The following is a 27,630-nucleotide window of genomic DNA, read 5'->3' on the forward strand; positions in this document are numbered from 1 at the left end:
TTATTCCACTTTATTATGCTGCCTTACTATATATTGTGGCCAAATTAGACTTTTCAGTGACTTTACTCATGCTGATCTTCTGAAATGTCACCCTTCTGTCTCTACCTATCAAAAAATCCTACCTGTCCTTAAAATGCCTTTATTAGATATTCTGAATGCTAACCACTGGAATTTACAAGGAGGCATTTGATAAATATTTACTTAATGAATGAATGTAGAATTTCTATATCCTTAATTCCCTTGTTTCTCAGATACTGAAAACAAATTCAAAATATGTTGATTTGATATAAAACTAACTTTAATCAGATCTTACCTAATTTCTTATATTAAAAAAAGAACAAAAATGTTAAATATATTGTAAAGTTTTAAATTTCAGCTTTTTCTGGTGTGTTAGAATACAAGAAAAATAACAGTTTAACATCAGTGATTTGGAAAAGAATCAAAAAGCTATGAGAAAAGGTAATACTTTCAAAACTGAAAGTACTACAAAGTTCAAGCTGAAGTGATATTTTAGTTTTCTTCTCAATAACACAGTGTTCTATAAACAAAGCTTTTCATTTCCTTTTAAGTAGGTTTGTATAATACATTTTTTCAAATGGCACTACTCACTGAAAATAAATCTGCCCTGTGTTATTATTTTTCTCATCTTTTAGAGAGAGACTAAGATGTAGGTTAAGTTACAGCAAGTTAATTGTACATCTAAGGAATGACTCTAGATTTCTGACTTTGAATAAATTTTCCTGTTTATTTCATGATATTTTACAGTAAATTGGAATGCTTAATTGTTTTCCTTTTTAGTGAATGTCACTTTTTGTGATAGTATATCTTTCACAAAATCCTTTTGAATGTGGGTAAATGGGATAGGGCACCAGGAACTAGAAACCTTATGTATAACATAGATGTTGAGTATCCTTTACATCTGCAGTGAAAAAACTCTTGTTTTATCAATATTTGCCCTCTAAGTTAGAGAATATCCCTAGATATTGAAGCTTAGTTTATTTAAATTGGTTCTTATTTGTTTTTAGATTATTCATCGGGATATAAAACCTGAGAATATTTTAGTATCTCAGTCTGGAATTACTAAACTCTGTGATTTTGGTTTTGCTCGGACATTAGCAGCCCCTGGAGACATTTATACAGACTATGTGGCTACCCGCTGGTATAGAGCGCCTGAATTAGTATTAAAAGATACTACTTACGGAAAGTAAGTATGTTTTAGTATATGATTCACTTTTCTTCCCTTCTGCATTTTCCCATAATATACTTTTCTTATCTCCATTGTATCCTTCCAATAAGATATATTTAACATGGTCAGGACTGGGAAGCATTTCTGGTCTTGTTACCATTTCTTCTGAATGGTTATAGCAGGAATGATGATAGCCACCTAGCTCAGATTTTCCTTAGAAGACATCAGTGCATACAGTAAACCTTTTAGTCAGTCTCTCTAATGTATACATTAAGCCTTTTATTTGATTGCTCTACTGTGTGTCTACTAATAACTTCTGTCATTATATTCTTGGGAAATTTGTATAACTAATTTACTTTATCACCAATTTAGAAATAAATTTCCTATTACATGTATTAAGTGCTTGATTAACAAATTATTGGTCTAATACATGACATCTCTTTGAAATATATATGTATATACATATATATATATGTTTAGATATAACAGAAGTAAGTAGGAGAAGCCCTGATTTGAAGGACTGAGGTATCTTTTATGGAATTGTACATGCATTCTTGTTATTCCATATGAGACTGCTTTATTCTCTGGCCTCAACCTCCTTTTCCCTTTCTGGGGTGTCGGATTCTACTTACTAGATCATCTCCCAGTAGACCTGCCTCTGTATTAACTGTAGATCCAAAAAAGTTTAATTCTTCTGACTCCCTAATGCCTACGTTAACAGAACAATCATTTGAAGCAAAATGTCAGTGCTATAATGTACTCACTGCCTAAGTGGAGTGTGGAGTTTGCCTGAGACATAGAACAGAGAATTCAGCTCAGTGACTTCTAAGCCTTTCAAGAGTGACCTCAGAACAGAGCCTTCTTAGATATGTAAAATTTCCCCCAAATGTTTGAAAGAACTGTTTAGTCAGTCATCATCCCTGAATCTTGCAGTACCCCTACACACAAAACATACACACACGCATACATTGTCTGTTGTCTGTCTATCTATCTATCTCTATATTTATAGAGAGAGAAAAGGAGAAAGGGAAGGAAAGAAAGGAGAAAAGGAGAGAGAGACTAGACAGAAAAAGAGAGAAAGAGCTGGATACTAAATAAGATAACTAAAATGGACCAGTACATTATGCCATGAATTCAAGATACCTTGGACTGTTTGGGGATCCAGTAGTTTTTAATATTGTACTTAAACATAGGAGATACAAACAGATACCATCAGATTCAAATGAGAGAAAACACTGAAAAAGAATCCTAAAAGTCAGTGGAGCTGTTTCTTCTCATTCTTCTTGTAGACCATGCACATGAACCATACCAGGTTGTCTCAAGTTCCCTGGGGGATATAATTGTGGCTGAATGAGCAAAAGGAACAGTCTCCCAGGTTACTTTAAACTGGTACAGTTGGTCTGGCAGAAAAGACTCTTTGAGCATGGAGAACATGCTAATGAAACAGAAAATGGCTTTGTGGGGTTCCAAGACATCTCTCAGGTATGGACTATTGAGGTCAAATGAGAGGCTACTCTGAATTATTCAAACTCTACTGCAGAAGATCAAGATAGGTCTGCTGTGAGATGGCAATCTCTCTTCATGGAGAAAGGGGCTTTGGAGTAGAGGCCAGAACAGCCTCATTCCATAAAAAGAAAGGGCCAGAGCATCTATCCTGCTCTGTGTGCCTTAGCACAGAAACCCAGAGGTTCCCCATTTCAACTCTGCTGCCTTGGAAAAGTAATTCTCAGTATAGGTTATACTCATATTTAATATAATCCAGATTTGGAAAGGAAAGTATAGCCCTTTATTTTGTATTGATATTTTGATCTGTGCAAGTTGTGCCCTTCTAAGAGCTTTAGAAAATGGCCTGATCTCTGTCTAACGTATTTAAAATTTGAGGCAATTATAAAATTTGAGAGCTAGATAAGAAATATAGAAAAACATGAAGGGAACAAGTTATATATTACATATTACATACAAATGCAAAGAAAAAAAAAGTTAAATAGAATCATCTTCTGTATTCTTCCTAGGAACAATTACTCTGATTGGGGAAGCTCTCCAGACTTTGTTTTGCTCCATAACTTGTTTTGAATTTGAACAAATTTAAATTTTTTCTGAAATCATTTGTCAGGTTAATGCTTAAAGAAAACTATTCATGGCATTCATGACTCTAATGCTCCTCAGAATGACATTGGTTTTTTTTATATCTAAAATGAAGCAGAAGTAATATGGATATTGGTGAATATTATAGTTATTGTGGCTTATTTCACTAGCCAAACAAGAACATCTTAATTAAGTCGAATATTATGAAAGCCTTCAACAACAATTAACTAACTTGATGATAACCATGCCTTAAAGTTATGTCAGATCAGTCAGCAAGCACTTATTAATCATTTACTATCTGTTTAGCACTGCTAAGATGATATGCCTTCCTTTCCTTCAATTGTTATGTAATGGGGCACCAATATCAATTACAAATATATATTTAGAGAATGTTCAGGGAGAAAAATACAATTCCCAGTGGCCCCTGGCTATTCATCTGTGAATGAGCAAATCAGAATAAATTTGGGGAGATGTCTCAGAAGAGGATGATGAGTTTTATGCATGGCATTCTGTAGAGTTACTTCAAGTTTTAAGGATAAAATTATTTTAGTTGTGAATTTTCACGAAAAGTAACAAGCTACTATTTGCTTCTTAAAAATAATAAGAAGTAATTTTCTTCTAACTTTACATTTCATCATTAAATAACGTGCATAATGTTTAGGCTTGCAGAGTTGTACAAACTGATGTTAACCTCTTTATTCCTAAATTTATTGTTATCTGAATTTAATTGTGTTGCTTCTATGGCAGGGGTCAGTGTAACATGATATAGAATAATTTTATGGGTGGTGTAAGTTCCTTGATTTTTCTATACTTTAAAAAATTGCTTATAAAAAAATCAAACAAACCTAGATCCTATTTCATGTTATTGGGAGTAATGTCTAGTGCTTACCTCATATTAAAAATGAATTAAGATTAACAAATTATATAGATATTACAAAGTATTTGGGAATGAGGTACTATGGTAATTATTGTTCTGTCCTTAAGTACATGATGAGTTACAGAACACAATTGTGTAAATTCAACTATATACATTAATATTGCAATTATTTTAATATAAAAATTTATTATATATATATATATAAAGATAATATAAAGATAAAGAAATAAAGTCTCCAGAGTTGCTACAGGACTTCCCAGGCAATTTAAATCAAAGCAAATTGATTTATATTTAAACAAAGCAATGATTACATTTAAATATAACCTGAAATTTTTATATTTAAAAATCATGTTGTGATTTGTTAAAATTATAACTTTTATCTCTTTATCTTGGTAAATTAAAAATTGTCATTTCTTTTTCTTTTTTTTCTTTTTTTTTGCTGAGACAATTGGGGCTAAGTGACTTGCCCAGGGTCACACAGCTAGGAAGTTTTGTCTGAGGTCAGATTTGAACTCAGGTCCTCCTGACTTCAGGGATAATACTCTATCTACTCTGACACCTAGCTGCCCAAAAATTGTCATTTCTTAAATGAAAATTTCTTGTTTAGTTCTTCTTTGAAAAGCTAATTAAGTATATCAAGAGAACTAATGAAAAAATGCATAGGAAGGTGACCTAGCAATATCACACCTAAAACTCTATTATAAAATGGTAGTCATCAAGACCATCTGGTACTGGCTAAGAAATAGAGTGGTAGAATGGTGGAATAGGTTAGATACAATGACACAGTAATCAATGACTATAGTAATCTAGTGTTTAATAAATAAACCCAAATGGTCCAGCTTCTGGGATGAGAATTCACTATTGACAAAAATTGCTGGGAAAACTGGAAAATAATATGTCAGAAACTTGGCATAGAACTATATTTCCCACCGCATTCCAAAATAAGGTCAAAATGGGTTTAGATTAAAAGGTGATACTATAAACAATTAGAGCAAGGCATAGTCTGTCTGTCAGATTTTTGGAGAAGGATGGAATTTATGATCAAAGAAGAACTAGAGAACATTATGAATTGCAAAATGGATAATTTTGATTACATTAATTTAAAAAGCTTTTTCACAAACAAAACCAATGCAGCCAAGATTAGAAGGGAAACAGGAAGCTAGAGGAAAAATTTTTACAGCCAGTGTTTCTGGCTTTATTAAAGTCCTCATTGCTAAACTATATAGAGAATTGACTCAAATTTATAAGAATATAAGTTATTCCTCAGTTGATAAGTGGTCAAAGGATATGAACAGACACTTTTCAAATGAAGAAATTAAAGCCATCTAAAGTCATAAGAAAAAAATTCTCTAAGGAACTAGAGGCTGAGTGGATACCCATCATTTGCAGAATGACTGAATAAGTTTTGGTATATGAATGTTATGGAATATTGTTTTTTAATAAGAAATGATCATCAGGATGATTTCAGAAAGGTCTGAAGAGATTTGCATGAACTGATGCTAAGTGAAGTGAGTAAAACCAGGAGAACATTGTTTACAGCAACAACAAAAATATGCGATGATCAGTTCTGATGGACACGGTTCTTTTTAACAATGAAGTGATTCAGGTCAATTCCAATAGACTTGTGATGGTAAGAGCCATCTGCATCCAGAAAGAGGACTGTGGGGTCTGAATGTGGATCACAGCATAGTATTTTTACTTTTTTGATGTTTGCTTGCTTTTTGTTTTCTTTCTCATTTTTTCCCTTTTTTGATTTGATTTTTCTTTTGCAGCATGATGATTGTGAAGGTATGTATAGAAGAGTTGCACATGTTTAACATATATTGTACTGTTTGCTGTCTGGGGGGGAAGAGAGGGAGAAAAAATTTGAAACGTGGGGTTTTGCAAGGATGAATATTGAGGACTATCTCTGCATATATTTTGAGTGAAGAACTATTATTTTAATGCTCTTAAATCACTTTTAATTAGAAAAATACAAATTAACACAACTCAAAGGTAACACATGTTACCTCATCTCTCACCTCTCAGATTGGCTAAGATAATAGTAAATGATAACAATAAATGTTGGAGGGCATATAGGAAAACTGGAACGCTAATGTATTGTTGGTGGAGTTGTGAATTTGATCCAACTATTCTGTAGAGTAGTTTGGAACTACACCCAAAGGACTATCAAACTGGACATACCCTTTCATCCAGGAGTGTTACTACTTGGTCAATATCCCAAAGAGATTATAAAAGAAGGAAAAGGACTCATATGTGCAAAAATATTTGTTTTTATAGTGGCAAGGAACTGGAAATTGAATGGATTGTCCATTCAGTTGGAATGGAAAAATGACTAAATAAGTTATAGTCTATAAATGCAATGGAATATTATTGTTCTATAAGAAATGATGAGCAGGCTGAATTCAGAAAAGCCTGGAAAGACTAGATTGATTGAAGTGAGCAGAATGAAGAGAGCATTGTATACAGTAACAACAAGATTATGTGATGATCAATTGCGATGGACTTGGCTCTTCCCAATAATGCAGTGATTCAAGGCAATTCCAATTAACATTTGATGGAAAATGCCATTCGCATCCAGAGAGAGAACTATTGGAGACTGAATGTGGATTGAAGCAAAGTATTTTCTTCATCTTTGGTTTTGTTTATTTGTTTGTTTTTTCTTTCTTATGTTTTTTCCCTTTTTGGTCTGATATTCTTATACAACATGACAAATATAGAAATGTTTAAAGGAATTGCACATATTTAACCTATATCAGATTACTTGCTGTCTTGGGGAAGAGGGAGGAAAGGAAAAAAATTTGGAGCATGAAGTCTTACAAAAATGAATGTTGAAAACTATTTTACTTATAACTTAGAAAAATAAAATATTATTGGGAAAAAAGAAATAGTAAAGTTATTTTCTCTTTTTCTGCTTTTAGACCTGTGGATATTTGGGCTTTAGGTTGCATGATCGTTGAGATGGCCACAGGGAACCCATATCTTCCTAGTAGTTCTGACTTGGATTTGCTCCACAAAATTGTGATAAAAGTAGGTAGGTATTACTGAAATTTTCTGTTATACTAAAAAATGAAAATGAAACAAACCACATTAATTTGTTTTTCACAATGTCTTAAAATGCAAAGTGTTCATCCTAGTTCTGTTCATAAAGAATAACAAATTTTTTATACTATAGCAGCAAATTATATTGTTCACAAAAATATCAGCAAATTTGTTCCCAGGCTTATGTATATTATAGGGGTATATATAAGATGCCAAATTATCTACTGTTGCAAATAACTTTATGCCAGAAAAGAAGCTATGTTTTTGGCCTAATTTGTTGCTAGTTGGTCCCATGAAAATGGTCCATTAAGAACTCTTTATATTTTGGAGGAAAGACATTACTTAAAACAACCTCAGTTTAAAAAAAATATTTGTGTGCCCTAAAGGCATTTTGTTGCCTAAAGGCATACAGACACATACATATATACCTATCTCTACTAATGGAATATACATACACACATTATTATTCATTCTTTCCAAAATATTGTCCTTTAAATTTAAGTAGCCAGATACTGGGGATATAGTGGGAATAGAAGTCATTAAATAAGATCTCATTTGAAAGGTAGCTTGAAGTATATAATTAAATTATTGTGTTAAACAAAATTACCTAGTTGTATAATTAAAATTAATATGTTTCAAATTCTTAAAGATTAAAGACTTATCTTTTTCAATTTATAAAAGTTTTAAAAACCGTTTTAAAGGCTGAGTTCATAAACTTTAATGTTAATTATTTTCATTCATGGTGCAAGTGTAACCTCTTATTTTGTAAAAGTGCATGAAATAATTATTGTACTGAAGATTCTAGACACTGAATTTTAATATGTAGATTTATTCTATTTATATAGGAGCACTAGAAGTTTTCAATTTTACCAAAAAATTATGTAGAGGCATCTAGATGGTACAATGGAGAGAGCACCAGCCCAGGGAGTCAGGAGGAGCTGAGTTCAAATGTGGCCTTAGATACTTAATACTTCCTAGTTGTGTGACCTTAGGCAAGTCATTTGACCACAATTACCTAAAAATAAATAAATAAAATAAAATAAAATAAATGTGTGATGATTTTCCTATTTTGGAAGGTTACTTAAAAAAATCATCTAAACATTTTCTAGCTGGCTACTAAAAGCTTTCTTAAAATAGGGAGTAACTTTTTTATTTTATTGTGATGCATTTTTGAAAACTGTCAGAATGGATTGAAAGTGAACTAAAATTTCTCATGTAGTTATTAAAAAGTTGTATTATTGAGCAAAAGCTCAAGTATCAAAGAAGCATCATTATAACTTTCATTATAACTAAAAATAGCCATCATCCTTTGTAATGCCTGAATATAGTAACATTTTCCTCCAAGTCATCATATTTAAATCTAGAGGGGACCTTAGAATTCCAATCCAGTTTTGTAGATGAAAAAAAAACAAGGCCTAGAGAGGTGAACTGATTTGCTCAAAAATATGTAACACATCATGGACATGGGTAGTCTAAAAGTAAAAACTACTAAGTTCCAGTCAAAGGCTCTTTCCACTGGATCACATTTTACTCCCTTATAACAAGTTTTATAAAAATGGGCACTACTTTGCTGTATCAAAAACTCTACTTATAACTAATATTTTAGTTATATTTTGATAATTGTGATCTTATTAATATGAGTACTATCTTCATCATTGCAGATCACCACTCATTCAAACCTTTTCATCCTATATGACTCTTGTGCATGTCCTCCCATTAATCCATCCCATACAATCTACCCCATATACTGAGGGTGTACTCATATACTCTCTTTTTAAATCATTGAATGGATACCAGCGTAACATTTAGGTTAGGTTGTCTTACTGTTATCTCTTGATTTTGTTACATGATCAACCTACCTTCTTTTCTGCTCTTCTCATCAGTTATATCTTTTATGCCACTTTTAGTATATAATTAATTGGTAATGCTCTGTAGCATATTTATGCCTACTAAACATCTCTTGTCCTTGTCCTAAGAGACTGGAGATATTTAATAATTTATAGCCACATTCACCAGAAGAATGAATACTGGTGTTAAAAATTTAGGCTTTTGTTTCAATGAGAAACTTGAGGTCATTAAAAGCATTGTGTGTGTTCCTCGAGGCAATCCAGCCAGCTAGCTTCCTATTATTCAATTGTAGACCCCGTTCCTTGTCCCTTTGCCATGTCTGTCTAAAATATAAATACTGATGGACCAACTCTATGGGTTTTTCATCCAGTTGCCTATCATAGTCTGAAACAATAGGCAGTCCTCATCTACTTGTTTTTTCCTGTGTGAATAATTAGGCCAAAAACTTTTGAGTGGCTATGTATTTCATTTAGGATGCTCTGCAGTATTCCAAGGTTTCATATAATCAGCATAAAGTTCTCCCCAAATACAAGCATTTGGAGGATATTGCCATCTAAAGGTAATTCCTCTCTATCATTTGGACAGTACACTGAACACCCTCTGTAATAATAGTAACATATTTGATAACTGTCTCCTGGTATTATGCCAGAATGAAATTCAGCAAGTTGAACAGAATTCTCTTTTGTAGCATTTTTTAAAATGATATATTTTATTAATATAATATATTATTTTACGTAATAATATATTAATATAACATTAATATATGTATAAGGGTATCTTTGAGAGAAGAACCTTCATTATGTCATTTTGCCTTTCCTAATAACAGTATTAGTACCAATAAAAGTCAGTGGAGAAAATATAAAGAAAAATAAAAAGAACTCCTGATTCTATGTCTGCCTTCCCATTGCTATAAAATCTTTATGAAAATAATATGCAAAAGCATCAAGCCATCTTTGATTAACTTTTGGGATGGAACAAGTTACTTTTCACAATACGGTGAACTTTTACCATTATCACATTTGGCTAAAAGGAGGAAAGAATGCAAGATTCCATTGTCCTTATTATTTGTTTAACTTAACATTTATTTATTTAATCATTATATAATTACCTTAAAATTTAAAAAGAATTTTGGAAATCATTTAGATGGTTCCTGTCTCTTTAAAAAGATATTTAGGGAAATTTGAATTGATAGCTTTCTTTTTTCTGAATGAGTTTTCTCTTTATCCAAGCAGAGGTATTCAAAATCATTCCACTGATTATCCTTATAATGTATATTTGCAGCATTTACATCTGTGGATTTTCATTGTAGGGACTTGGAGAAGAGGAGTTTCTGTAACCCGATCTTTTCTCTTTTCTTATGATCAGGGTTTTCTTAACACCAACTGAGTTCAATCTCTTTCTCCTCTTTCCTGTTTCCCTGAGTAATCATTCAGGAAAGAGTCACTGCTGCAGGTAGAGTCGCTGTGCAAGAATTAACAATTAAAAATAATCTGATCTGTAAGAGGTACAAAGCATCTAGAAGTGAGCAGTATGTACCGTCATCTATGCTAATGTGTTTCAATACTTGAAGACATCCTTTTTTTTCCCTTACCCATCTCTAGCTGTACAGTTATAAAATCTTAAAATTGGAAGAGACCTTAGCAGTCATCTAGTCCAAACTCCTTATTTTACAAATGAGGAAAATGAGGCCCAGAGAAAGTGAAGTGACTTACCCAAAATTAAATGTTAGCTTGTTAGTGGCAGACCTGAGGAATTATCTTGGTCCTCTGTCTAGTTTTCTTTCTATTACTCCATACTGCAGTCTTCTTTCCCTCATTTCATCTATTCATTTGGTAAATAATAATGAAGTTAAGATTTCCACATATAAATACTTCCAAGTTTTAATGTTTAATTTTTTTTTCTTTTAGTATCAAATCTATAACCTCCCCCCCTCAGAGAAGGAAAAAGAAGGTGGTTTTACATTAAATGATGTTATAACCTGTTGACAAATTAATTAGAAAACCTGAGATATTTATGCAATAAATTATTTCTTTGTCTCTAAAAATCAAATACATTTAAGCCTTATTTTTTACATTTATAATTCTAATTATTATTGCTTTATGTAGAAATTTAGCATTTTGATATTTAGTTATTTTGACTGTTGGCTGTTTTTTCAACTCTTTAAATTTTTTTTCTTCTTTCAGGTAATTTGACACCTCACTTGCAGAATGTTTTTTCCAGGAGTCCTATTTTTGTTGGGGTAGTTCTTCCTCAAGTTCAGCACCCTAAAAATGCAAGAAAAAAGTATCCGAAGCTAAATGGATTATTGGCAGACATAGTCCATGTATGTTAGAAGAGAGCATGAGCTTATTTCCCAGAACTGTTTGTAAATTTTAAAGCATTTTAAAAATCTTACTTTAATAGAAATGGAAGTATTCTAACAAGTAAAAATGTTATTGCAAAAAGTGAATATATCTACAAATGTATTTCTTAGATATAGCAGAGGAATTATACCTAATCCAATCCCTCTCTTTTGGCAGAGCTTAGACTCTTATTAAGGTCCTTTCAGCTCAGTATTTCTTTCTCTGCACCATGATGATTCTGTTGTAATTAGGACAAATCTATATAGCGAAAGATAAAAAGGTCTTCCATTCTGCTAGAGGAAGCAGGAAAGGAAAGGCTTCTGAGAACTCCAATGTTCAAATCTTCCTAAAAACTGGATGTTCCATACTTCATGTTTCTGGTTTCAGGTAGTCTGAATTATCTCCGTTTGTCACTGTAATGTCCTATTGTATCCTGTGAGGATGGCATATGGACATACATTGATGTCAAGTTTTTAACTTGAAATGAATTTAAATAAAAGCATTATAAAGATCTTTTAAAAAGCAGTTATTTTGAACTTATTTGGTATTTTTGGATTTCTATTGATTCCAAAACGTGGAAATGTAAAGTATAATTTAGAAAAGTTAGTAAACTTTGTAATAGAAGATAGCTTTTTTCAGAAATTATTGATTGATTACTGGAGAATATTGTTGGTTTTAAGATCATAGGTGCCAAAATATCTTTTTCTACTTGATTAATTCACTGAATTATGTTACTCAGATAATATCTGATAGGTAATGGTTTCTTAACTCTATTTTATGATTTATTATGCCTTTGAAGGGAAGAGTAAAATATTGCATGACTTGTAATTTTAAAAGAAACTTTGAAATGTAAATCATTTAAGAACATTTATTAAATTTTTATCCCTTTTTGTTATTTTTATTTATAAAATAGTTTTATTTGTAAACTATTATTTTTAGTTATTTAAAAATTTGTGGTCTCATATGTTATCCAGATACCTTGTTTATTCTTTCTATTGCCCATTTTTTGAACTATTTCTTTGATCTGTGTTATTTCTCCTAAAAATAGAGAAAAGAGTAGGACTGCCCTGCTAAAGATTATGTGGAAGAGGCCGAAACCTTACTAAAATGGAATTGCATGGTACTATATTGTCTAAGACTAAAAAGATTTGGGTTTTGGGTCCAGACTTGCCTTGCCATGTCACTAAATCTCCATTGCAGTTTTCTCAACTATAAGGTGGAACCATCAGTATTGCCCTACTTATTTATGAGTAGAGCACATGATAAGCAGCTGGTATAGTCGAAGAAGCCCTGGCTTTAGACTTAGGTTTGAATCTTGATTCTATTTACTGCCTATCTGCTCTTGGGCAAGTTTCCTCTCCCTGGGTTTCAATTGCTTCATATATAAAATTAAGGGTTGGGCTAAATGATTTCTAAGGCCCCTTTCAGCTCTAAATTCTATAGTTCTCTGTCATAGAATCTTTTACATTTGTAAGTTATTTTGTGGGTATCAACTAGCTTTCATATGTATTGTCTCATTATCATACTGGCTCACAATATCTTTGTGTTATATAAAAATAGCCTTAAGAATAACCTTTTAGGCCCATTTTATATATGAGGAAACTAAGCCTCCCAGATTTGAAAGTATCTTGTCTACAATAACATAGCTATTGTAGATTTAGGACTTAAATTCAGATTTTTTAACTTACAATAAAATGTTCTTTCCAGTATAATTTAAGACTGGAAATTTACTGTTTATACATACTTAATCTTGATCATTTTAGCCAAAACTAGTAATTCAGTCCCCAGAGTCTTTTTTACTAGATACAACTCTCCATATTTTTTTTTTTACTAATGACTTTAGCAGTGGCATTAGTGTTTTATGTTACCATGTTAGTTACATGCTTGACCTGTACAAATCTATCTTTATACCCTGTAGCACAGAACCTGTGATAATAGGCTTACTTAGTGTAAATTAGGTAGCTTGTCAGGAGTTGAGAGGGGAGAAGAGAATTCAGACCTATAAATTACTGAACCCTAATTTTATCTTTTTAATAACTCAGACCTGGGTAACCCCTTTCTTTCTCAGTTATTAAAAAAGAATATATATATATGTACATTTACATGTACATGTACAGGCCCATTGCCTGTGTTCTGTAAAGAAATTTGTAATTTTAATCTTATTATTTAACCTTCATTATTTTCCAGGCTTGTTTACAAATTGATCCTGCTGAAAGGGTGTCATCCACAGATCTTCTGAATCATGACTATTTTACTAGAGATGGGTTTATTGAAAGGTAGGCATTTAAAGGTTTTAATATTTTTTAAAAATTAAGGCTTTTCAGAAAACTGGGGAAAATTTTTACATTTAAGGGTTCTGATAAAGGTCTCATTTATAAAATATATAGAGAGAATTGACTCAAATTTATAAGAATACAAACCATTCTCTAGTTGATAAATGGTCAAAGGGTATGAACAGGCAATTTTCAGATAAAGAAATTAAAACCATTTCTAGTCACATAAAAAAGTTCTAAATCACAATTGATTAGAGAAATGTAAATTAAGACAACTCTGAGGTACCACTTACACACCTCTCAGATTGGCTAAGATGACAGGAAAAGACAATGATAAATGGTGAAGGGATGAGGGAATACATTGTTGGTGGAGTTGTGAACTGTTCCAACCATTCTGGAGGGTAATTTGAACTATGCTCTGCAGACCCTTTGATCCATCATTGTCTCTACTGGATCCGTATCCCAAAGAGATCATAAAAAAGGGAAAAGTATCCACATGCGTAAAAATGTTTTAGCAGCCCTTTCTGTGGTGGTAAGGAACTGGAAAATGAGTGGATGCCCATCAGTGGGGAAATAGCTGAATAAGTTATGGTATATGAATGGAATGGAATATTTTTGTTCTGTAAGAAACATTTTCAGCAGAATGATTTCAGAGAGACCTGGAAAGAATTACATGAACTGATGATAAATAAAGTGAGTAGAACTAAGAGAACATTGTATACAGCAACAGCAAGATTATATGAGAATCATCTCTGATGGACTTTGCTCTTCTCAACAAGGAGGTGATTCAGGCCAATTCCAAAAGACTTGTGATGGAGAGCGCCATCTACATCCAGAAAAAAAGGACTATGGGAACTGAATGTGGATCATAACATATTATTTGCACCATTTTTGTTGTTGTTTGCTTTTTTTCTTTCTCATTTTTTTCCCTTTTTGATCTGATTTTTCTTGTGCAGCATGATAAATGTGGAAATAGGTATAGAAGAATTGCACATTTTAACATATATTGGATTGCTGTCTAGGGGAAAGGGTGAGGGGAAAGGAGGGAGAAAAACTTGGAGCATAGGGTTTTGCAAGGGTGAATATCTTTGCATGTATTTTGAAAATAAAAAGGTATTATAAAAATAGTAAAATAAAAAATTAAAGATTTTATGTTGTGTTGACAGGTTTCTTTAGGGTATTGTGTATTGCAAATATCTATAATGTGGCATAGCTATATGGATGGTAATGTGTATTAGAGAAGAAAATGAAAAAAAAAATGAGTCCATACATATAAACTTTAGAGATCATAAACTAGTGGTAGTCAGTTGGATCACCAGAAATTTCTGTCTTTAGTCTCACTGGAAACATAGAGTTATTTTCCAATTCTGACTAATTAAGAACAATGATACTGCCAAAGTACATTGATGATTCCTTCTATACTTTTGTAGCACTGATTGTCCTCATACTGTGCAAAATAGCATCTCATTATTGTATCACAGGAACATAGCTTTAAAACTTAAAGGGATCTTTTGGATCATCTATTCTAAGCTTTTAACTTTAGAGAGGAGGAAACTGAGACCTAGAGACAGGAAGTGGTTTTTATTCAAGGTTACCTAAGTAGAAACATGCAAAGCTGAGATGTTAACCTATGTGTATGGGGTGGTAGGATAGCTAGAGTGCTGGGTGTAGAGTCCAGAAAACCTGAAGTCAAATTCAGCCTTAGACTCTTAGTAGCTGTGTGATGCTAGTATATCCCCTCTGTATGGTTCAGTTTCCTCATCTGTCTATAAAATGGAGGTGATAATAAGTCCTATCTCCCACAGTTGCCTTAGGGAGTCAAATGATACAATATTTGTAAAATGCTTAACACACTGCCTGACACATAGTAGGTGGTTAATAAATGCTTGTTCCTGGCCCCTTCATCTCTAAAATGAGGAAGTCAATGGTCTCTAAATCTTGGATCCTATGACTAAATTATTGTATAACTTTTATATATTCTCTATTCATTTGTTTGTTTCTTCATGAATAAACATTTAGTAATTGCACATTGTATGTTGAACACTGCTAGGTACTAGCCCAGGGAGACTTAGAATTTAGGCAAAACACAGCCTTGTCCTCTTGAAGCCTATAATTTAAATAAGGGAGGTTGATAAGGGGAGGAGTAAGGGAAGGAACAGCCAAGTGCTGTGAAATTTGAAGGAAAAGATACTTATCAATACAGAGTGGTACTCATGAAAGAAGAATGGAATTCAACAAAAAGGTAAAACTCAGGCATATAACATTTTATTAACAGGGATACCACTTGCTATTAGAGTGGGTCTAATGATCACCTTATTTAGCCAAAAAATAAAGAATTGAAGATAGGACTCATAAAAATGAGTATAAGTATAAGTATAGAATGAAGAATAGAACAGAGGAGGTGAGAAAATCATACCCTTAGTTTTAGGGATGACAACATCATAAGAGTGAGGAATCATTATTAGTTATATTAAAGAAAGTGAACATAACATAACATACACGTTGGATCAGGGCCAGCCCTCTCTATTTTTTTTAATAGCTTTTTATTTACAGGTTATATGTATGGGTAATTTTACAGCATTGACAATTGCCAAACCTCTTGTTCCAATTTTTCCCCTCCATCCCCCTACCCCCTACCCCAGATGGCAGGATGACCAGTAGATGTTAAATATATTAAAATATAATTAGATACACAATAAGTATACATCACCAAACCGTTATTTTGCTGTACAAAAAGAATCGGACTCTGAAATATTGTACAATTAGCCTGTAAAGGAAATCCAAAATGCAGGTGGACAAAAATATAGGGATTGGGAATTCAATGTAATGGTTTTTAGTCATCTCCCAGAATTCTTTCGCTGGGCGTAGCTGGTTCAGTTCATTACTGCTCCATTGGAACTGATTTGGTTGATCTCATCGCTGAGGATGGCCAGGTTCATCAGAATTGGTCATCATATAGTATTGTTGTTGAAGTATATAATGATCTTTTGGCCCTGCTCGTTTCACTCAGCATCAGTTCATGTAAGTCTCTCCAGGCCTTTCTGAAATCATCCTGTTGGTCATTTCTTACAGAACAATAATATTCCATAATATTCATATACCACAATTTATTCAGCCATTCTCCAATTGATGGGCATCCACTCAGTTTCCAGTTTCTAGCCACTACAAAGAGTAGCCCTCTCTGTTTTGAAAGGAATGCTTTGTGAATTTATTTATATTTAAGTCCAGATTCATCCCTAGGTCAATGATTTTAAGACTAGATGACTCATGGGTGCTTGGGAAAGAAATAAAAATTATCTTTAGTTGGTAAGGACGAGGTTTAGGTCAGATGAGGTCAGCTTGTCTGCCCTCAAGGATAGTATACAGATGTCATGGAGTTTCTCAGAATCTGGAAAACAAACTTCGTTGGCAGGTGGTGCTGGAGTAACAATTCCTTTGGAGTTAGAATGCAAGAGTGTTTTATTGAACCTCTTCAACTTAGCTCAGAGTTTTTTTGTTTTTTTTTAAACCAATGATTATGGGAAAATTTAAACCTTTGCATCTAACTTGAGAAAGGAGACTAAAATTTTAAATTTCTGAGCTTCTGTACTCAGAGATAGAGAAAAGGGATTAGGTTTCTATATGTAATATAGAATAGTTAGAGAATAGGATTAATTACAGAATATAAAATGCAGGATCAATGTCTAGTTTTCATAGAAAGTAACATTTGAGTTGAGCTTTAAAAGATGAGTAGTAGGGATTCAACAGGTGAAAGTAAGAGAGAAAAAGACAGAGAAACAGAGAATCAGACATTATACTATGAATAAAGGCCAAAGCAAGCAAAGGTCAGAAAAGAAGCGAACGTATTCTAGTGTGCCTGGAATAGAGTTTGTATGGATGATGAGAAGGCTGAAAATGTTGGGTAAGTTAAATTGTGATGAACAGACAAGTTTTCAATTTACTGAATTTATCCTGATATTAATTAATCAGAGACAATGCTACCTGTTGATTGCTTGGCTCCTTGCCATTATTATTTTGTTCTTTTAATTGTTTTCTCTTTTTATTATGAATGTAATAAAATCCAAATATTTTTATATACAGAAATGAATAAAAAATGAAATTATACACATAAGGAGGATTATAATACATACTTTTAAAAAACACTTTTGAATTCTTATTTTTTTGTTTCCTCTGAACTTCTTTTTATTTTTATTTTTATAAATTTAGTGTTTTATTGATATGCTTTTGTTCTTTTTACCCCTATTATTCCCTCTGACTCCCATTATATCTCAGGCAGAACCATAATAAATTAGTATGATTAAGTTAAATCAACACGTTGGCAATGTTATGAAAATGTATATTTCATTTTGTACATCTAGTCCATCTCCCTTCCAATAGGTTATCAGTCTTCTAAAATCATATTTGACACTACTCAAAAGTTCTGAAGTTTTTCAGAGTTGTTTTTCTTTACATTTTTTGTAGTCCTTATGTAAATTACTTTTATAGCATTTCTCTTCTTTTTTTTTTTTTTTTTTTTTTTTTTTGAGACAATTAGGGTTCAGTGACTTGTCTAAGGTCACACAGCTAGGAAGGGTTACGGGTCTGAGGCCACATTTAAACTGGGGTCCTCCTGACTTCAGGGTTGGTGCTTTATCCACTGTACCACCTAGCTGCCCCTTCTCGTTTCTTTTGAATTGATACTCATTCAAGTCTTCCCAAGTTTCTCTAAATCTATCCCTTTCATAATTTCTTATGGTGCAATATAATTTTTTTAATCAAACAATTTTAATTGTTTATTTTTAATTCAATTTTTTGAACAAATATCTGCCTTTTCTCTCTTCTGCCTTTCCCCTCCCACTTGAGAAAGCAAAAAATACCCAAACTATCTATCAACATGTATAATTAAGCAAAACAAATCCCCACATTGGCCATATTTTAAAAAAATCTCATTCTGAACTCTTGAGTCCATCATATCTCTATCCGGAGGTGATTAGACTTCATCTTGAGTTTTGTAGATTTATGGTTTGTCATTGTGTTGATCAGAGTTCCTAAAACTTTGAGTTTATTGTCTTGACTATATTGTTGTTATTGTATATGTTGTTGTTCTAAAACTGTTCACTTTACGCTGCAATGTATAAGTTTTCCTGGATTTTTCTTAAACCACCCCTTTTTAATTTCTTTACAGTACAATAGTATTCCATCATATTTTATACATATGAATGTATATATTGTGGCAATAATATTTGACTTATGTGCTACAGTTTGTTCAACAATTCCTCAATTGATGGATACTCACTTTCTTTCCAATTTCTTGCTGAAATCAAAAATTATCCTTCTGTCTTTGACCTTGTTTAGCTATAATGACATCACTGGGTCAAACAATATATACTGTTTAGCATCCTTTTGGGTATAATTCCAAATTGTTTTTCTTAATGGTTAGACAAATAAATAGCTCCACCTACTACACATCAGTGTGCCTGTCTTCCCATAATCCTTCCAACAATAGCATTTTTTATCTTTGCCAATATGAAAAATGAGGAAAACTATCAGAGCTGTTTTAATTTACATTTCCTTTGTTATAAGTTATTTGTACCATTTTTTCACATAGTAACTTTTCTTGTTCATATCTTTGGATCATATATCTGTTGGAGAATGGCTTTTGTTCATATATGTTTGTATTAGTTTTCTATCTCTATATTTCAGATTTGAATGCATTGTCAGAGAAATTTGCTGCAAGCATGATCATTAGAGAAATAAGGATAGAAGAACTGCACATGTTTAACATATATTGGATTACTTACTGTCTAGGGGAAAGGGTGGGAGGAAGGGAGGTGAAAAAAAGTCAGAACACAAGATTTTGCACGAATGAATGTTGAAAATTATCTATGCATGTGTTTTGAAAATTAAAAGCTTTAATAAGAAAGATAATAATAATGAATAAAAAAGAAATTTGCTGCAATAATTTTTATCTTATTCACTGTTTTCCTTTAAATTCTAGCTATGTTGATTTTTGAGTTTTAAAACCTTTAAAAATTTATGAAACAAAATTGATCATTTTATTCCACCATCCATTCTATCCATTGTTTGATCGATTTGGTCAGTAATTCTTTTCCTACACAAAGTTATGAATGGTATATCTTTTCCTACTTTATATAGTTTATATAGTTTCCTACTTTATATAGTTATATAGTTTATATAGCTAATATAACAAATATTGTAAGATATCAATCTAAAACTAATGTCTGCCAGAAAACAGTTTTCCAGTTTTTGTATCATTTTTGTTGATGTCCTTAAGTTGGCAATTGAACAGTTGGCATCCTTGAAATTATGTAAGCATATGCTGCCATGTGTAACTGCTTATGAGAACTGTTTATCTGTTATACTGATCACCTTTTCTAATTTTTTTAATCAGTAAGATAATTTTAAAACTTAAAGACATAATAAAGTTTGAGATCTAGTACTGCTAAGTTGCTTTTAGTCCTAAATTTTTTTTTATTATTGTCCTTGACCTTTCTTTTTCCAGTTGAATTTTACTACTATTTTATCTAGTTCTCTGAAGTATTACTAGTTTGGCATGAAACTAAATCAGTAAATTGTTTTAGAAAGTATTCTCATTTTAATATATTGGCAGGATCTAATTATGGAAATCAATTTTCCTCCAATTATCCATGTCTTATTCTGTTCCTGTATAGCCTAAAGCATGTTTATATTCATGTAAATCCAGAGTATGTCTTTGTAAATTGACTCCCATATATTTTATATATTTTGTAGTTACTGAAATGAATTTTCTTCTTTATATTTTCCTATTGGATTTTGTTAATATGGCTAACAATTTGGGGGGAGTTTATTTTATTTCCTGTTACTTTCCTAATGTTATTGTTTCAGTTAAATGTTAGTTGGATCCCTAGAGTGCTTTAAGTAAATGATCATATTTTCATCATCTTCCTTATCCTTTTACAGTACTTAGAGTCAGCCAAATAATAGCACCTTATATATTATCTCTCTCTTTTGTATCAGGTATATGTTTCTCCTTCTCCAGCTCCTGAAGATTTTTGAACAGAGGAGGGCATGACTAGATTTATATAGAAGGAATATTCCCCCAGCACTAGGAGAAAGGCTAGATTAGGGATTGAAGCGGATGGAGGCAGGAAGATATTGCAATACTGAAGGTGATAATGAGTGTCTAATGTAGGATAGTAATGGTGGGAATAGAGGGAAGTTGAAAGGATGTAACAGATATTGCTGAGGAAGCAATACCTGGTTGATTATACATCAGTGGTAAGGGAGAATGAAAAGTAAAAATATGTCCAAAATTTCAAACATGAATGACTGGGTGAATGGTAATTCCATTCCCCCAAAAGTAAGGTCAAAAAGAGAAGTGGATTTAGGAAGCGTCATTATGTTTATATTGTCTTTGAAAATGTGGACATGGAGCTCAGGAACCACAATAAGCCATGAAATAAGGATATGAACATTAATTATCATAGAACTGATAATGAAATATAGGAGTAAATGAGATTGCCAGGGGAAAGCAAAGGGACATGAAGGCAATAAAAAAGAATGAGATGGGAAGAAAATTAGCCAATCAACTAGCACTTATTAGTAATTGATTGTGTGCTAACCACTGTGCTGTGTGCTGGGGATACAAAAAAATGCAAAAAAGACAGTCCCTACTCTCAAGAAGGTCTAATGGAGGAGACAAAATGCAAATAATCATGTATAAATAAGATATATACAGAATAAATTGGAGATAGTAATAGAGAAGACACTTATTCTGAGGAGGACTGGAAAAGTCTTCTTAAAAAGGTGGGACTGTAGCTGATACTTGAAGAAACCCAGGAAAACTAAGAGGGAAAAATGAGGGACAGTATTCCAGGCATGGGAGGGCAGCTTGGGGAAAATGCTTGAAGCTGGGAGATGTGGGTGGTAATGTGCAAAGAAAGCAATGAGGCCAGCGTCTCTGGATTGCTTAGTATTTAGAAGAAAGGTAGAAAGAGAGAGGTTATAAAGGGCTTTTCAAAGCCAGAGGATTTTCTATTTAATCCTGAATGTAATAAGGAACTACTAGAATTTATTGTGGAGGGAGACGATATGGTCGTAGTGACATTTTAGAAGGATCATTATGATAGTTCAGTGGAAGTTAGTTGGAGTGGGGAGAAACTTAAGGCAGGAGGTCCAAAAGCAGGCTATTTCAGTAGTGCAGGCATGAAATGAGAAGACTTGCCCCAAGGTAGTATCAAAGGAGAGGAAAAGGGTATATATGAGAGAGATTATGGAGGTAGAAGTGAAAGGACTTAATAGTTAAATGGATAGATAGAGTGAAAAAAGAGTTAGGAATTAAAAAATAACAATTTAGATGCAAGCCTGAGTGATTGTTGGGAAGTTGGAAAGAAGTGAGGTGTTTTTTTTGGGGGGGTGGATAATGAAGTTAGTTTTAGACATATTGAGTTTAATATGTCTATAGAATATCCATTTCAAGATGTTTAACAGAAAATACAAGATACAATAGGGGTCAGGAGAGCAGTTAGGGCTGGACAAAGTAAATCTGAGAATCATCTACAAAGCAATGATGATTGAATCCATAAGAGATAATGAGATCACCAAATAGTAGAGAGGGGAAAAGAAAGAGACATTTAGGGACACCCATCGTTAGTGGACATGATGTAGCTGAAGATCCAGCAAAAGAGAGGTCAGACAGATGGGAGGAGAACCTGGAGAAAGTAGTGTCATGAAAACTAGAGAAAAGTGTAGATGAGAAGAAGGTGATTATCATTGTCAAAAGTATGGAAAAATCAGGAAGAATGAGAATTGAAAATAGCCATTAGATTTAACCCTTAAAAAATAATTAGAATTTGATATCTCTGGCCCTTTAATGGAGAAGAAAAGTTTCTAAAAGGAACAAGAATATCAAATTTGACAAGTCAAAAAAAGATGAAGATTAAAAAAAAAGATCACTAGATTTGTTGATTAAGGGATTAGGAAGCCATTAACAACTTTTGAGAGAGTAGTTTCTATAGCATTGTGGGAGAGAAGCCAGATTGCAAGGGTTTGAGGAGATAGAGATTGATGTATGAGGTGGAGAGATTAGGTATAAACAATTCTTCTGAAAAATATGGCTGCAAAAGAAGAAAAATAGGAAAGGTAACTCTCCAACTAAAGAAAATTAGGACATTGGAGGACAATGGAAAAGATTATGTAAAGACTGAGAAATTGAAAATGCTTCAGAGAGGGAATGACAGAGTAATTCTCTTATGCTATGACTAGAGGGAAAGAGAAGGTACTCAGAACTTTTGACTACATAGAGAAGGGGACCTGAGGCAACTTAATCTTCAATCTCCTCAATGAAGTAGTAGACTGAGTACTCAACTGTACTTGTGGAAATTTGAGCTGTGGTTAGAAGCAAGGAGATTTACAAAAAAGGGTTGGGATAGTTATTGGGGAGTGAAATATGGAGCTCATGGCACAACAAGGCTGCATCAACTGAAATTTGTATTAGATAAAAATCATCCTTGGTTTTGTGACTTTTTTTCAGTGATGCCCAGAAGTTCTGAAGTAGGGGTGGAGAAATTTTGTGTTGGGGATTTTACAGAGATGAAGATTTACAGGTCAAAAATTATGGAAGTTCAGGAATTCTAAGGTAGTAGTTAGAGAAACATTTTAGTGTTAGACCATGGGATTCAAGGCTGAATGTGGAGGCAAGTAAGATGATGTGTGGATATAAAGATGATGAGGTTAATCACGATAAAGTTGACAAAATAAATGTATTATGAATAACAGAGCAAGAAGGATATAGCAGTAAATTTTGTTTAGATAGTAGAATCTTGGAGACTCTGAAATCTGTGATATGATGATCTAAAGTGTTGGGATCTTGTAATCATTAACTCATGGAAATTAAGTAAATTGAGGACCTCTGAAGTTAGAGGTCAGTATTCGGCTGCAGTGAAGTATAAATAGAAGTCAGTAGAATTGAGATATTTGAGGAAATGTGAGGCCAGTTGAAAATATGAACATTAAAGCTTTTGAAGATCATGACTGGAATTGAAATAACAAGATTGTGAATAAGATATTGAAAGTATTAAGAAAAATAGGAGAGTTTTCTTGAGGGTAGTATGAAGAAGAAAGTTGGGAGAGTGACCTGAAAAGCTTCAGGTTTTCAACCTGAATAATAGGAATAGGGAAACATTAATATGAGTGGCAGGCATGGACTTCAAAAAGAATGGTTATTGATAAATAGCACTAGTGATGGAGAAATAGTTTAGAAGTAGTAGCAATAAGAAGTAAAGAATATTTTAGTCTCTTCTCCTAGCCCTATTTAATAAAAAGCCAGTTCTCCTCTGACTATAAAGTATATGGTACCCTCACAAGAGAACTAGATTTCTGTTAGAGTAAGGAAGGGATTGAAGGTTAATTGAAAAGCTCAAGGATGATATTTAAGAAAGTTCCAAAGGACATATTAGAATGAGATAGAAGATGCAAGTTACTCTGTTGGTTCCTCTCCTCCTCCTCTACTAAAATCAAAGGGACAGAAGAAGGGTTAACATACTTCTTTTTTACTACAGTTGTTGGACCTAGATGTATTCATATTAAAATTGACATTGGGAAGGATAGGGCTAATTAGAATAAATATTAAGCTGTTGGAGTAAACTTCTTCAGGGCAGGGACTATAATTTTTATAGTTTAAAAAATTCCCCACAGTATAGAGTGCAAAAGTATTTTCAGATACTTCATTGGCAAAATAGTTTTTAAACAAGCAACTTCATGATTACTACATATGCTTTAAAAAATAATGGGGGAAGTTGCTCATGAATTATGAACCTATTCTAATACCATTTGAGATGTTACATGATCTAGTAAATGGAGCAGTAGAGTTGGAAAAGAAGATTTTGGTTCAGATCCCACCTCTGGTGCTTCCTATGTATGGAACCATCTTCAAATCACTTAATATTTTTGAGTCTCAGTTCTCTCATTTATGAAATGAGGCTAATAATAGCTATAATACTTACCTCACAGGATTGCTATAAGGATCAGATATATATGAAACATTTTGTAAACTTTAACGTGCAATATAAATCAATACCAGTTGTTATTACAGCATTTAGTCATTTATTTTCAGACTCCAGGGAGTTCAGTTTTAAATTTAATCAAATCAGAAAGAAAAATGGGGGTTAGCTATATGGATAAGTTTTAGAGAGAGAAAAAGCTTTATTTTTGGTCACTTCTATATATATACATATATATATATGTATATATATATATACTCTTACTTATCCTCCAGATCTATATTATCTATGATCAAGTTGTTTCATGTGTATCAGACTCCTTGTGAACCCTATTGGGGTTTTCTTGGCAAGGCTATTGAGTGGTTTGCTATTCCATTATTTGCCGTTTCCTCCTGTAGCTCATTTTACAGATGAGGAAACTGAGGCAAAAAAAGATTAAGTGACTTGCCCAGGCTCTATATCTAATAAATGTCTGGGGTGGATTTGAACTCATAAAGATGAGCTTTCCTTATTCTAAGCCCCATTCTTTGTCCATTGTATCCCTCACTGCCTCAGATCTATATAAATATCTCTATTTTTTTTTCTATTTAATTCTAATACTACATCCCAAGTGCCTAATATAATTTTTCAGAACCAAAATACTTACTTCTGGTTTTGTTAACATTTGTTCTTTAAACTTAAAAGTTTTATGTAAACTGCTTGCATTTTTGTTCTTCTTCCCAGGTTATTTATACCTTCTAAATCCAATTCTCCCTGTGCAACAAGAAAACTGTTCGGTTCTGCACACATATATTGTATCCAAGATCTACTGTAATCTATTTAACATGTATAGGACTGCTTGTCATCTTGGGGAGAGGGTGGAGGGAGGGAGGGGAAAAATCAGAACAGAAGTGAGTGCAAGGGATAATGTTGTAAAAAATTACCCTGGCATGGGTTCTGTCAATAAAAAGTTATTTAATAAAAAATAATAATAATAATACATTTAAAAGTTTTATTTTGATATATTTTATTTTAACACATCAACCATTTTCCATTGAACAACTGTCACTTCTCCCATTATACCCTCCCAAAAAAAATATATTAAGCAAATTAGAGATTGTGACTTACAGTACATATTTCTTTCCATTTTTATAGTTTGGTGACAGAAAGGAAAGCTCTCATAGCATCTTATAGACTGGATGAATCTTTCTGAACTGTTCAATTGGCAATATTCACTTTCATGTGGTTTAATTCCCCTTCATTTTAAGACATACATCTAATAAGTATCAGAAGTAGAATTTGAATCCAGGTTATCTTGACTTCAAATTAATCATTCTGTCTACTGTGCTATGCTCTCTTTCTAGACAGTAGGCTTTAACAATTTGAAACTGATGTTTATATTTCCTGAGTTTTGTTGCTCATTAGGAGTATTTGTTTATTTTTCAGTTGTAAAACAATCCAAGCTTATAAAATTCCTATTTTAAAGATTTTGGAAGACTTACTTTTATTAATAAGCAATATATTTGAGTTAAATATAAATTGTTTTTGCCTTTCTCTGTACCTCCATTGCTTAGCACAGTTCTTGGCACATAGCAAGAAGTTAACAAATGGTTGTTTGTTACACAGTTGAGAGTATATTAGAGCAAATAGAGCATGAAGATTCAGCATTTTGTGCATAAATTGATTTGTGATTGCATTTTTTTTTATCAGATTCATACCAGAATTTAGGGCTAAGTTACTGCAAGAAGCAAGAATCAATTCATTCATAAAGCCCAAAGAGAATTCTAAAGAAATTGAACTCACTAAAGAAGACAGGAAAACAACCCATGGAAATACATTGCCAAGTAGTTCAATTATAGGAAAGGTGAAGATTTGTTTGTTTATTTTTCTGAAAAATATCACTTTGTATATGGAAAACTATAATATATAGAAGAAAATTTCTTAGGCCTCCATTGACTAAGTTATTTTCTATATTCAGAATTTGGATATATCTATTCTAGGATGGGGACAAGGACAAAAAGACCAAGGATATAAAAGTCCGAATTTTTAAAGTAAAAGGAGGGAAAGGAGACGTTTCTGAAAGTGAATATTACCAACGGGACAGTTCAGAAAATTTTTATACTCTTTCTCAAGATAATAAACCTGTAACATCTGAATCACCTATCCCTGCAAATCTCAACAATGATTCTAACAACATGAAGGAAGATGTCTATGGAGGCGGGTGTATGACTATGCCACCCATTAATCCTAATAGCAGTAATTTGACTGCTGCAAATCCTAACTCACATTTCACCCACATAATTACAAGGTGGGTAGCAACTGTGGAAATAATAGGGTATTAGTAAATGGCAAAAATGATTTAACCTTTTCTTTACCAGATATATTACAAAGAACTTATTCAATACCTCAAGAATCTTTAAATGTTGGGGTATGTAATTCTTTTTACTATGCAAATTCCCTTTATTACTTAGATGGTTATCAAACATTGCTACAGCTGAAAAAAATTAATCATTTTGTCACCAAACCAGTGAAGAGCCCCTCCAGTTAGCTAGATTGTCTTTTGGCAGTTAGTCCGTCACCAGGCCAGTTCTTGAAGCCTTTCTGGTTTGGTAGATCTTGCTAGAATTTGTATTCTTCTAGTATAGACTTTGAGACTTTGGGGATACCTTTGTGCATGATGAGCATTAAAAGAGGATTTTAGTGGTGGAAAGAATGAATAGTGCATATGAAATGTTTTGATTATGAAAGATGAAATGTACAAATTCTAGCAGTATTAGGTAAATCTTAGTAACTTAAGTAAATATTTATATTCATGTATGTCCCCACTAGTCAAAGAAAAACTAGAAATACTTTCTAACAGTCAAAAAGTTTAGGAAACCAATTCTATTTTGAGTCAATTTCATATTTATCATTTGTTTTGCTGTTTTTTAAGCAGCTATAGAAGCAGATGAGCCTGAAGAAGCCTAAGGAGATCAATAGATTGAGGGTCAGATATTCAGATCAGTTAGATTAAATGAGT

The 27,630-nt window shown here is 32.7% G+C and overlaps 1 protein-coding gene across 12 annotated transcripts in view; it reads left to right on the forward strand.

Annotated features, from left to right (window-relative positions):
* Positions 1-27,630, forward strand: part of CDKL3 (cyclin dependent kinase like 3) — a 109,284-nt gene that overhangs the window by 24,298 nt on the left and 57,356 nt on the right. For 8 of the 12 annotated variants that reach the window (XR_004232071.1, XM_031953045.1, XM_031953047.1 and 5 more), the window contains exons 4-9: positions 1,026-1,204; positions 7,070-7,182; positions 11,222-11,361; positions 13,568-13,656; positions 26,322-26,475; positions 26,612-26,919. Coding sequence is in view for 11 of the 12 variants with exons in the window: in XM_031953045.1 (XP_031808905.1) it covers positions 1,026-1,204; positions 7,070-7,182; positions 11,222-11,361; positions 13,568-13,656; positions 26,322-26,475; positions 26,612-26,919 (983 nt within the window). In the remaining variant the exon portion in view is untranslated. Of the gene's footprint in view, positions 1-1,025; positions 1,205-2,475; positions 2,669-7,069; positions 7,183-11,221; positions 11,362-13,567; positions 13,657-26,321; positions 26,476-26,611; positions 26,920-27,630 lie in introns of those variants that run through there. The other 4 variants (XM_031953053.1, XM_031953054.1, XM_031953052.1 and 1 more) reach the window with 3 other exon arrangements.

This window comes from Sarcophilus harrisii, chromosome 2 (assembly GCF_902635505.1).
Source record: "Sarcophilus harrisii chromosome 2, mSarHar1.11, whole genome shotgun sequence".
In the NCBI taxonomy this organism is placed as follows: domain Eukaryota; kingdom Metazoa; phylum Chordata; class Mammalia; order Dasyuromorphia; family Dasyuridae; genus Sarcophilus; species Sarcophilus harrisii.